A 13,367-nucleotide genomic window follows, 5' to 3' on the forward strand; every position below is an offset into this window, starting at 1 on the left:
TGTCATTGGGATTGCTTTTCTCTTTAGCACAGGACTTCTTTTTTCCTCTTTCTTTCAGAAAGAAAGCTGACCAACACGCGGGGTCTGAAAGGCAAATTGTTGTTGGATTATTATCTTTAAATACCCGCTACTTTTTGAGCAGAATTCTAGCTTTGTATAGGCTAATGTTCCTATTGTTGAAAGCACAAAAGTGTGTAATAAACAACTAGCACATTTATATTTTGCATTTTGTTTTCTTACTGTACCGAAAATGAACCACCGTGACGCAAAACCGAGGTACGTACCGAACCGAGATTTTTGTGTACCGTTACACCCCTAATATATACATACATACAGTACATCCCACAACACATCACATAGCATCCTAGCCAGGCTCTTTCATCTCTTCTTCTACGCATTATACGTACACACTCGTACAGCGCCACTCAGTGGCCTATCTTGTATTGTCACAACATAAACACTGCATTCAAACAATGTCCAAGCCTACTCTTCAAGGATGCTAACCTGAACTGAAACAAAGCATTTCGAATCCTGCTGCATCACAGATATTGAATGAAATGGATTAGCAGAAAGATGTGACTGTGTGTATGAGAAAGCTAGAGAGTGCAGCAGAACATTTGCTTTCTCATTATTCATGGAGAAATTTCCACATAACCCAAGAATAAGACTCCCTAAAAAAAAGTCATTTGAACTCCTGAATTCGGTGATGGTTTTAACTGTATTCAAAGTCAATACATTTACGTTTTTAGTTTTTACAGTATTAAATCCAATTCAGCCTATCTTAATTTAGTAAACGATACAGAATACTGCACATTGACATGAGAAGACATCATGAGCAAACCAGCGGAAAAAATCTTTAATTGATTGTTTGTGCAGCCAAAAATGTAACATCCCAAGGAAATATGAACAAGGACAACGGTGCTGTGGATGGGAGACGTAGCATGGTTTGATACATTCATTAGCTTGCCCCAAGAGGAAATCAGAGCACAGCTGAGTTAGCAGGGCAAAGCAGCACTTCTTGGCTTTGTATACCACAGCCTGGGGTAACGCAAAGAGTCAGTCTTAGACACATAAAAAAGGACACTTCCAACTAGAATTTGAACAGAAAAATACTGCCGCAACTTTGCCCTATACTATGAGCCAGTGTTCCATTCTGCAACAAAAGTCAACATTGAGTCATTCAACTTACAGCTCCTCTCCTCAATGGCCTTGGCCAGGATCTCCTCCACACAGTCGGCTGGAAACCAACCTACTTGGCCGCGGGTGCTACCCTCCCAGAAACCACCTTCTCCGATGCTCAGAACTGGGCAGAGAGGAAAGGAAATGTAAGGTGAAAAATAAAACTCTCAACAAAATGGAAAAGAAAATGATACACAGCTATTTTGTCATTTGTGTAAACCAGCCAAAAGACATTGTTACTAATTAAATTGCTGTTAATTACCCAATGAAGGCAATTAGGGCTGTTGCTTTCGATTATTTAAGTAATTGATTATTCTGTCAATCAATTAGTTGATTGGTTGGTTAGTTGTTTTGAAGGTGTTTGCATTTAGTTTTATTGGTTTGGGTGGAGACACTGCCCTCTAGTGGCAACAGTGAATATTACATAACTCATATAACATGGCTGAATCCAGCTGCTCCTTGATAAGACCAACATAAGGTACTAGGGCTGCAGCTATCAATTTTTTTGGTAATTGAATAATCTATCAATTTGTTAATTCGAGTAATCGAGTAATCGGATTACAAACATTTAATGCATCACAGAATTAATTTTAGGGATGTATAACAAAGAAGTGTTTCTGCCTGCAAAAAACATTTATTTTGGCTTGCTACGATTGGACTTTCAAAAGAAGATTAATTGCAAATATATTATTACTGGTGTCAACAATAATCAATGTGGCGATGCATCAATATATTTAACAAACCTTTGCAGCGTTATTTCGTTGAGTAAATGCATTTATAATGATCAGAAAAATAGGTAGACTATTTAAACATTAAGAAAACTTGCGTTTTTTTCTGCCAACTCGAAGAAATTAAAATAAATGTCTATTGCATTTTGCTGAGGAAATGACGCATGAACTAGCCACCTGATAGAACAGAGATAATTTATAAAAGATATAAATGTTTATTGAATATGCATCTTACAATCTTGTTTAACTGGGAGAATTTGTTACAAAAGACGGGCTTTAATTTGTTATCATTATGCACATGGCATCGTCACAAAAACGCAACCACGCATCGCATCCCCGCATTTCCTCCTCCACCTGAGTCCTCAGAAATGAAACGGGCGCGGGCCTACAAATAAAACGTAAAACTTTTTTTTCGGGCTCGGGCATACAAAATAAAAAATGAAATTTCAGGTTTTTTCGGGCTCGGGCCTGCAAGGTAAGTTAATTGCTCGGGCCGGGTCAGGCTTTATTACGCGCGGGCCGGGCCGGGTCGGGTCGGGCTGGATTTTTTTAGGCCCGAACTAGGCTCTAATATAAGTACGTTCAAAAATCTTCCCTGCGCAATTCCGGTGATGCAACAGATTTGGTTTCCCCATTTGTATTATTGTTCTCATGTTTACCTGTAGAGGAAGCTACTTTACATTCAAAGCAATGAAGGGGGGACGAGGAACCCAAATCCGCTTCCTCACCGGAGTAACATCACATACATGCGCAGTTGCAATCGAGAGAGCAGAGAGATAGGACATAACATAACAATGGCTGAAGCGGAGAAAGAGGTGCTACTGTGTGTAAAAAAAAAGAGAAAGCCCTGGTCTCATTCAAAGCACAAATTAAATGCTGTGATGTTTTTTTTTTTTTTTTTACATAGTATATATATCTGAAAGTATACTATTTTCATTTGACTTCAACCAGGAGTGACACAAGAGCCAATAAAAAGTTGTTTAATGTCCGACCCGCTTGTGTTGCCTCATTAATCACGAAAAATATGCTTTGCTTTAGAATTTTAATGCATCCCAGGCTTTAAGGCATCGTGATGCATTGCCGAATCGAAAAGAATCGAATCATGACCCTCTGAATCGAATCGAATTGTCGCCCTCCGAATCGTAATCGAATCGAATCGTGAGGGCAGTGCCGATGCACACCTCTATATATTATTATTTCACAAGAGCAATTAAGGCATTTAAAAATAAATTAAAATTCCTGAACTTGACCATAGGAAGCAGCTGGATTCAGCCTTGGGGATGGCGTGGCTCAGTGGTAGAGTAGTTGTCCCCCAACCCAGATGTTGTGGGCTCTGCCCTGATGAACTCGCCTAAGTATCGTTGAGCAAGATACTGATGCCCCCATTGCTCCTGGTGCTGCATCACCAGTAGGTAGATGGCAATGTAGTGTAAAGCACTTTGAGCACCTTGAAAGGTGGAAAAGCGCTATACAAGTATAACACCTATACAAGTATAACACCATATAGGGAATGGGACGTACTAGAGCAGGGCGGTAAACCGAAAATTTACCGTTACCGAAATTCTTCACGATGACCGACGTAATTTTGACCATGTCGGTAAATTCGGTAATTTAATAAAAGAAGAAAATATAGTCTTTTCATCCCGCTTTGACTCTGTGTTGTTCGGCTATGTTCATTCCCCTTTAAGAAAGCAGACAGTGCGCTTACGTTTGGAGTCACATGGTTTTCAGGAAGCCAATCAAACAGAAGCCCGGTAGGCTAATGCTAGCTGCTAACGCTACAAGTAAACGAGATGAAGTCGGGCTTAAGTTAGCTTCGCCAAACTTTCACCCGACATTAAGTAAACTCTTGACGGGTTCCAGATAGGGATGGAAAAACCGAGGCTTTCTGAAACAATGAACCACTTTTAAGACAATTGCCCTAAATTGAATCACTGTTTGACACACTGCAAGAGCCCCATCTACTGGATAAACAGTGCACGTTTCTTTTTAAAAGTAAAGTTGACAAATTGCCACAGCATTACATATCTTCAATAGAATTAAGTGGATGTCGTCTATTTCAACCAGGAGATCGTGTCGTCATTAAGTGTGATTTACACAATTAAAGTTGACCTCCTTAAGCCTGTGTCATTGCTTTTGTCTGTGAAGATGTGTTCAAAGCAGTATTTGTAATACACGACAGTGCTCGTCTTGTAAGTGGCTCGTCCTAGATGACGGGGAGTAACAATGTATTGCTTATTTTTTGTAAAAATTACAGTACAGTAAGCACAGTGCTTGGGAACAGGAATATTATTTATTGCATACTGTAAGGATTTCTAAAATCATAAGATGTAAATAACTGAGCCGAATAAAAGAAAGGGAAGATTTGTGAAACATTTTATTTTTTAATTAAGTATAATGTCTGGGGGGCGGGTGGATGTGTCGTATTTGTATCTATTCTAAATATCTAAACGCATGCCACTATCTAGTGTATAACAATGCGGAATGAATTTAATGAAATTCAAGTGATGATATTTTTCAAGTCATACAAGCTGTTATAAATGTTCACACAAGAATTCTTATTGTTTACAAGATTTTTTTTTAATACTTAATGTTTAGACTGCATGTGCAACTTTTAAATTGAAAGCTGGTAAATACATTTAATGAGAAACTGTTAATTTGTATTCCATGCATTGATTCATTTTCAAATTATATAACAGTTTGCTTGGGCGAATTTATCGTCATTTATCGTTATCGAGGTAAATCTGCTCAATTTATCGTGATACGTACTTAAGGCCATATCGCCCAGCCCTAGGACGTACTACGTCATTGTTTGGACGCGCCTCCATGCTGGCAATATGATTCACTTCCGGGCCGGCAGAGTCAATGCGGATTGTAACGTGTGGTAGTGCTAAGCTAACTCTTTCGGTGTTTTAGAAAGAAAATATGGGTGCTTATTGTTGCGTTACCGGGTGCAACAGCGTCTCCTACGACAAAAAAAGGGGTTAGGAAAAATGGACTCACTTTTCACCGTTTTCCTGCATGGAGGACCAAATATCAGATCACGAAGGTACGACGGATGGCTGGATTGCAGCGGTTCGTCGGAAAAGCATTTATGATCATATTTCTGCTGGAATGAGAGTGTGTTCCTGTCATCTCTACTCTTGTAAGTTGAACGCTTTATCCACTTTTGGTTTCAATACCTTTTTGTTTTTTTACACCGTTGTGTAAATCTGCCTCAGTAGCAATGCTCGCCTACTACGACTCACCTACCTGTTGTGTTCCTAGGTAAACCTGCTGACAACACATCCCGATTGGTCACCATCTCTCTTCTTGGATCATTTGACAAAGAAAATTTGTTCAATGGAGTGGTTCCATTTGTCCTGTGTCGGACTCAAACAAGCCCCTGCAGCAGACGCCATCTGGGTCTGCCCTTCTCGTCGATGAACTGCGGGCTTTTAACTTGTGAAAATGCAAGAACTTGAATGCACATATTTATTCTGCCTGGCTATTTAACTATGGCCAGTGACGTTTTTTTTTTTTTTTTTTTTTTTTTTTTTAAACCACTTTGACAAAGACACGTTTCATTGTAATGTTGAATTTATATATTCTATTATTATTTTTAAATTATAATATTCTTATTTGCACTTATGGAGACTTTAGACTGTCAATTCAAATAGTGTTGGAAAAGTTGCAATACCTAAAATAGAAATGCAAGAACTGTAAAGTACATATTTATACACCTTTATTTACCTAAGGCCACTGGATGTTTTTTAACTGCTTTGAAAAAATACAGGTTTTGTTGTGATCTTGTATTCATATAGTATATAGCTTTTTATAATGTATTATGTATTATAATATTTGCTGCCCCCTGCCAGAGTGTGGGCCATTTTGTACTAAAAGGATTTTAAACTGTCAGTTCAAATACTGTGTTGGAGACTAGTACTTGCAATACTTAAAATGGAAATGCAAGAACTTTAAAGCACATATTTATCCTGTCTGGCAATTTACCCAAGGCCAGTAAATAGTGTTTTAAACTGCTTTGACAAAGACACGTTTATTGTGATCTTGTATTTGTGTATTACTTATAATTATATAATATTTGCTGCCACCGTCAGAGGGTGGGCCTTGTTTGCACTAATTTAAAGATTTTAAACTGTTAATTCAAATATCGTATTGGAGAAATTGCATTACTTGAAATAAATCTATTGCAACTTATCAGTCCCAGTTCTTGTCTACAACACTGTCCAAAAATTGTCAATGCATATTCCAAATAGAATAACAAAATTAAGTCACCTGACTTTGTAATTATTACACCTGTTTATTATGAAGACCTGAAGTAAACAACAAGCAGTTACAGTTTGTCAAGAAGTTGTTCAAGTCATGTTTTGGTATTCATATTTTATTGACTTTTCACAACAACACTTGGGATCGTGTTTGTAAGAGCAGAGCAAACTGAAGTTTCAGCGTGCACTCTTCGCCTTTCCAACCTCTCATAACGCTCCGATGTGGTGCGCTTGACCTCAGAATAACCCAAGAAGAGATATGGTGACCAATCGGGATGTGTTGTCAGCATTTCATATGCAGGTTTTCCTAGTAACACAACAGGTAGGTGAGGAGGAGGAGAAGGTTAGCATTGCTACCGAGGCAGATTTACACAACAGTAAAAAAAAAAAAAAAAAAAAAAACGTATTGAAACCAAAACGGATAAATCGTTCAACTTACAAGAGTAGAGATGAGGGGAATACACTCTCATTCCAGCAGAAATATGATCAAGAGAAATGCTTTTCCAACGAACCGCTGCGCCCCAGCCATCCGTCGTGCCTTCGTGATCTGATATTTGGTCCTCCATGCAGGAAAACGGTGAAAAGTGAGTCCAGTTTTCCTCGCCCTTTTTTTAGTCGTAGGAGAAGCTGTTGCACCCGGTAACACAACAATACACACCCATAATTTCTTTCTAAAACACCGAAAGAGTTAGCTTAGCACGACCACACGTTACAATCCGCATTGAGTCTGCCGGCCCGGAAGTGAATCATATTGCCAGCATGGAGGCGCGTCCAAACAATGACGTAGTACGTCCCATTCCCTATTACATGAATTACAGTATGTCGAATTCACTGTTTCCACTAGAGGGCACTGTATCCACTCAAATCAATAAAACTAAATGCAACACTTTCAAAACAAAACATTACAACGCCACTCTATTTAAACGAATCCTCAAAGCAGCAAAATTTGATTCAAAGCTTTTTTCTAATCAAATTACTCAAGGTGATCGATTAATCGTTGCAGCACTAAATGATATGTTTTTGTTTGAACTAATATGTTTTTTTAATGCATTCGTAATTTAGTTTATAGGTATAATTAGCCGGGTTTTGTGGAAATATGTGTTTGAACAATTTGTTAAGAACATTGGTAAAAAAAGTTATTTTACATTTTATAGCATTTAAGCTTTGCTCCACTTGTTCTTTTGTTGTACTTCGATCCTCATTTGTTATTTTAATTTACTTTTAAATGAAAGTGCAATTCTGCATAGTTTGACGAAACACTCGGGAATTTTATTTTGTATTTGCATGTATTACTCGTTTGAAAGTGCAATCTTAGCAAGCCCTTGTTTTAATCTCCTAAAATTTATCCTGCAATGCATTAAATGCATTACATTTACTCCATTACATTTATTCGAGTAGCATTTTTGAGAATTAAGTACTTCTATGAGCATGTCGGCCAGTTGTCTTTAAAGCATTTTAAAAAAGTAGGCATTTGACATAAAGCGCTGCCGTCAACATGACTCGAAAGCGCGGATTAGAACATCTCTCCCAGTTTTTATTTCTTCTTGTATGTCTTCCATTTTCTAACAATTGCTCCCAAGGTTGATTTGTTAACACCAGGCGTTTTACCTATTGCAGATTCTTCCCAGCCTGGTGCAGGTCTACAATTTTTTCTCTGGTGTCCTTCGACAGTTCTTTGGTCTTGGCTATAGTGAAGTTTGGAGTGTGACTGACTGAAGTTGTGGACAGGTGTCTTTTATACCGAGAATGAGTTAAAACAGCTGCCATTCATACAGGTAACGAGTGGAGCCTCGCTAGACCTCATTAGACCTCGTTAGAAGAAGTTAGACCTCTTTGACAGCCAGAAATCTTGCTTGTTTGTAGGTGACCAAATACTTATTTTCCACTCTAATTTGGAAATAAATTCTTTAAAAATCAAACTTACACAATTGGTGATTGACTAAATACTTATTTGCCCCACTGTATCTATAAAAAAGGGCATCTCATATGCATTTTATATTTGTTTATTTATATTTTATACTTGCAAATCACTTTTGAGATTTTATCTTATCATGCACTGCAAAGGGAAAAATAAGTTGGTATTTTGGGCAAAAACCTATATGATATGTTAAATATTACTAATGATCCTGAAAAAATAGGTGATTATCTCTGCATTTAGATATTTTTGTGCATCTACTGTAAAATAAAAGAATTTTATAGCCCTTTTAAGTTTTGTTATACTTATATAAAAAATAATTAATCGGGATTTTATTAAGGAGTGACTTTGAATTTTTTGATGCCGCTACTCATGGGGACTCTTATATGGCTAAGGTGGTCTGTTTTGGTTTTAGATCGGTCGCAGCTTTGGTTTTGAAAGTATTTGAATTTGAAGTTCTTGAAAACAGGCCCCCTACGAATCAGCCCGTTTCCTGTGTCATGTCAATAGGTTATGAAGTCTATGCTTTAACTTAATATGTTTATAACCACATATATGTAATATGTTTAGAACAGTATAATAATAACAGTTCATATAGAAAACTTTGTGCTGAGGAAAAAAAATACCAGTACAGCATCGTCAATAGCAGCCAGTGAACTAACACTATTTTAATGGAAGATTTGTGAACAACATACTGTTTAGCATATATTAATCCCAAACTCTCGTATTTAGTGCACGGCCATTAATAAAACAAATGCACAGCAGTAGAAGTTTTACGGCAGTCTACAGTGATTTCCCTAGCATCAAACTCATTGTCTGGAATTTTCAATACCGAATGTAATTTTCCAATAAATATAAGACAATTAAAAACCTTGACCAAACTGATTTGAAATATAAGACTTTTTAAGAACCCGCGAGAATGGTGGATGCTAGGAAAGGTGAATTTCTATGAAAAGGGTGATTTAACATCTCACCTTTGACTCTGTCATTCTTGTAGAGGTTAATCTCGCCTTGGGCCTGAGCAGTGTAAGGACGAACTACAACAAAGTGTCTCCCTGGGACCGCACTGTACAGCTTCCTCCTGGAGCCTACGGCTTCTGCATGACTGCTGGGACTGACAAAAGCAGAAATAACATCATTGGTACTGGATCTTAACATCTAAGTGTAGTCATTTGATAGTATAACTAAACAGTTACATGTTTTTTTTGTTTTTTTTTTACAAGTTTTACATGCATGTTTCTGGAATACAATAGAAAAAAAAAAACAGAGAACCCAGAAAAAAAAAACAGCCATGCATAGGGTGAACAGGCAGACTTTGATTTCCATAAATTTGAACCTTGAACCCCATAATTACATTTAGTTTAAAGCAAAGTCTGCATCAGTTTTTTTTTTTTTTGTGGACAAGTGATATTGTAGCGCCACTTAGTGGCCAATCCACATACCCCCATAACAGATGCAGTTAAAATTTCTGTATGCCTGCACAGTTCTCATAATGGCACTTAAATTCTATTTGAAACCCCTTAGATACATCAAAAAAGTAACCACACTTTCTGAAGCTACTCCCACCTCAAAATAACCATTCAGAGTTTCTATAAGTGATATGGGAAAATACTAGATATGTGATTTAAAAAAATGGGTTTGGGTATTTTTTTTTTTGAAAGGGCATAGGCGGAATTTGACTTTTGGGGCAGGGGGGGCATAACATGTTGATGACCCCGAAACGCAGTGTCAGCAATAAAATTAACCTACAAGAATATTTATTATAATAAGTTGAAAATTACTGTTTTTTGTTTCCCATTATTTTTGAGGGGGATTTCAAATCAGGCTGCTTATGCTAAACTTTTCGCCAAGATCATCATCCATTGAATAGGGTACGCCCACCGGTGTCGTGCCAATATAGTTACCCCAGTCAAAAATTGTGTCCCCTGGTTGGAGTCACTGCGCTGTACTGATTTGCTTGATTTCCCTGTTTAGGTGATGTAGTTATCTATGAGGTTTTACAGTTTTTCTCGAATGTCAGAACACATTTCAGGAAACTGCCCTCTGTTTTCTCTAAACTCTAAACACAAAACACTTTTCTCAAGCTAGCTCCACAAAAACTCGCATTCTCTTTGCAAAATGAAACTCTCACTCCAAAACCCAAACTTTCAACCACAAAACCCAAACTTTCACCACAAAACTGTTGCTCCTATGGCCAAGAGTAAACTTTGACAACAAAATGGTCCTCACAGCTTGCAAAATTGTAAACACTAATGGATATCTATCGGACACTTCAATAAAAATTGAAAACACAATGTTCAGGGTGTGATGTTCTAAGTACCCCATCATCTGTATAGTCATCAATAGAAAGTCACAGATTTTTAGGGGAATTGAACCCCATTTATTGATGACAACCTGTACAAATGTACTTTTCCCAAAACAAATATTGATAAAGAGAACAAAAGTATGTATGTACAGTAAAGAGGTACTATGGGGTCTGCGGGGGGGCCTGTGCAGGGGCCTGCGCATCACGTCGTCGGGTGGGGTCAGGCCACAGGATCTCGTCCACATCGCAGGCTATATTTTCCCTCGCCAGGCAGCTGGGGAAGAAAGCTCTGGCATGCCGGACCCAGCCTGAGTAATCCCCCGCATCATCGCAGGCCAGGTCTATGGCCCTGAGAAGGTTCTCTCCACTATATGGTTCCCTGCCATACACCTTCCACCGCCATGATGAGAAGAACTCCTCTATGGGGTTGAGGAAAGGTGTCTAGGGTGGCAGACATACGTTGAGGAATTGTTGGTGTATATTGAACCACTCTCTAAACTGGTGTGGTGAAAGCCGATGTTATCCCAGATGATGACATACTGTAGATAGGAGGAGGCTGTGCTGGAACCAGATTCTGCTGCTCACGGTCAATCAGGATATCCTGTAGCTCTCCCAAGAATGTGAGGAGACACTAGTTGTTGATGGACCCAAGGAGAGCATAAATTTTGAGTCGTTGTGCATTCTCAACAGGCCAACGTGGATAGTCTCACGTGTCTTCAATTTTGAGTTACCGTGTTTAAGCAATGACGCCCGTGCTTTCATTGTGTTCAACTTTTGATGTCTGAATCTACCATTTTGAATTGTGTGAGCAAAATGTGTTCAGTGAATGAGAATGTGTTCATATGATTGCGCAAAGTGTGTTTTAGCAAGTGCAAAAGTGTTTAGCCTAAGTGTAAATGTGTTAAGAGAATTGCAATTGTGTTTAGAGTTTTATGAAATTGGAGATTGAGGTGAAATGTGTTTATAGTTAAGCCAACTAGCGGCCTGATTTAATAAATGTGTTTAGGCAACTGGTCATTGTGCTCAGAGATCAAGAAATTGTGCTTTAGCAATCGAGAAAAACTGTAAAACATGGCACATCCATCAAAAAAAAAACTTTTTTTTCCTGTCGTATAACGTAACATACATACGGAACATAAAAAAGGCAATGTTTCACTGCTTTACTCGTAGGATGACCTATAACTGTTATTACTGTAATTCAAGTGCGGTATGGAGTTTCTCCAGTTTAATAAACTTTGATGTCCAAAATATATAACTATGGTTCTTTTCTGGCTTTAATTAATGGCTTAAGTTGACATAACTCATTAATAATGTGTGTGTGTGCGCTCCCGCGGCCAGGTGACACAATTTTTGACGGGGGGTATTGGTAAGACGTCGGTGATGGCTCTGTTGTACAATTAGCGTCTTTACTGGGGCAAATTGAAACTCCGCTCACCATTTTGACAGTGGTGTCTAGCGTTTCATGGTTCACATTTTTAATGTTTGGTACTTGCTCAGTAGTTGTTGTCGCTTTTGAAAGCTTAAGTTTGAAAAAAATTATGTATATCCATCTTGCCTCTTTGGTCCTCGGGTGGTTTTGGCTAAGCAAAGCAAATGACCATCTAAGGTGCTAGTCACATGATCTGTTCGAAAAAGAATTTTGACCCATTATGAAAATATATTTTTTTTGTTCATTTTATTCATTTTTGTTGTTTGTTTTATTGCTTTACAACTTTTATAGACAATATTTTACCAGAAAATTCTTAATTCCAAAATATATATTGTATAGGAAAGTCAATTACATGCAATGACAATTTTCAGCCACCAGGGAGGGCATGCCCCCCCTGGCCCCCCCTGAAAATCTGCTTATGTTAAAGGGTGCAAGGAACGCAACAGAGTCGACACTAACAGAGGTGATATTTTGTGCTAAAGTTAGCCCTCAGCCTAGCTTTGCTTGCATAATTGCTAACATGACTTTGGATAATTGATGAGAAATCTATCATTTTACAAGTAAACCTTTTGAATTAGTGTTGTTAATTAGTGTTGTCAATAATTAATTATTGTTGTCAATAATTAAATAATTATTCATTATAATAATAATAAATAATATATTTTTTTAAATTAATCACGTTAAAATATTTGACGCATTTAATGCATGCGCGGAATGACCCGCTCATGCATTGCTTCAAACAGTACAATGACACTGTTTTTTGCACATTGAGAGCTAAGAGGCAGAGAAAGGCGAGTTGACACAGGCGTTCATTGGACCGCGCCATTTATTGGCATAAGCTTTAGCAACTCCTTCACAACAAACACAAGTATCATTTAGTGAAAGCACAACAAAAATAATATTCCTATCGCTCAAAAAAAAAAAAAAAAAAAAAAAGTTCATTCCCAATCAAAATAGCTATGCAAAATACACAAAAAACTTACTCAGACTTTGGTCAAACTCTATTGAAACATTTCGTCTAGGTCAACAAATACACTGAATGGCAATGTTTAGTCACAATATACAAACTATCAGAGGACTCGTACTGTGAAGTACAATAGAAACAGGGAACTACGGCTTCAGTCAAGGGACAAAACACACTCATTGGATTGATTTCTAAGTAATTTAAAACTCGCCATTAACACCTTGTGGTGTATTTCAATCATTACCTTATGTAGTTAAAGACACCATGGAAGAACGGCAGGGATTTTTTGATCGAAAATTTTACAAATGTTATTAAAACGAAAACATTAAGAGGGGTTTTAATATAAAATTACTATAACTTCTTCTAACATTTATCTTTTAAAGGGGATGTAGCGGCAAAGGGGGTGTGAGACATCAATAGAACCGTTATGTGCCAAGATAACAAATATTGATAAAGTTAACAAAAAAAAACAATCACATTAATGAGCAATTATCGAAAATAGATCGAAAATGACGAACATTCCCGAAAGTGTTCCGGAAACAGCCGAATGGGGCGGCGACGTCACGACAAGTGATTGACAGT

At 37.7% G+C, this 13,367-nt stretch overlaps 1 protein-coding gene across 3 annotated transcripts in view; it reads right to left on the bottom strand.

The window, feature by feature from the left end:
• LOC130917256 (SH3 and multiple ankyrin repeat domains protein 2-like) overlaps positions 1-13,367 on the bottom strand; it is a 525,263-nt gene that overhangs the window by 194,781 nt on the left and 317,115 nt on the right. For all 3 annotated transcript variants that reach the window (XM_057838487.1, XM_057838477.1, XM_057838497.1), the window contains exons 12-13: positions 9,062-9,201; positions 1,190-1,303 (exon numbers count right to left, since the gene is read on the bottom strand). In XM_057838487.1, the coding sequence (XP_057694470.1) occupies positions 1,190-1,303; positions 9,062-9,201 (254 nt within the window). The remainder of the gene's footprint in view (positions 1-1,189; positions 1,304-9,061; positions 9,202-13,367) is intronic.

The sequence above is a fragment of the Corythoichthys intestinalis genome, chromosome 1 (assembly GCF_030265065.1).
Source record: "Corythoichthys intestinalis isolate RoL2023-P3 chromosome 1, ASM3026506v1, whole genome shotgun sequence".
Lineage (NCBI taxonomy): Eukaryota > Metazoa > Chordata > Actinopteri > Syngnathiformes > Syngnathidae > Corythoichthys > Corythoichthys intestinalis.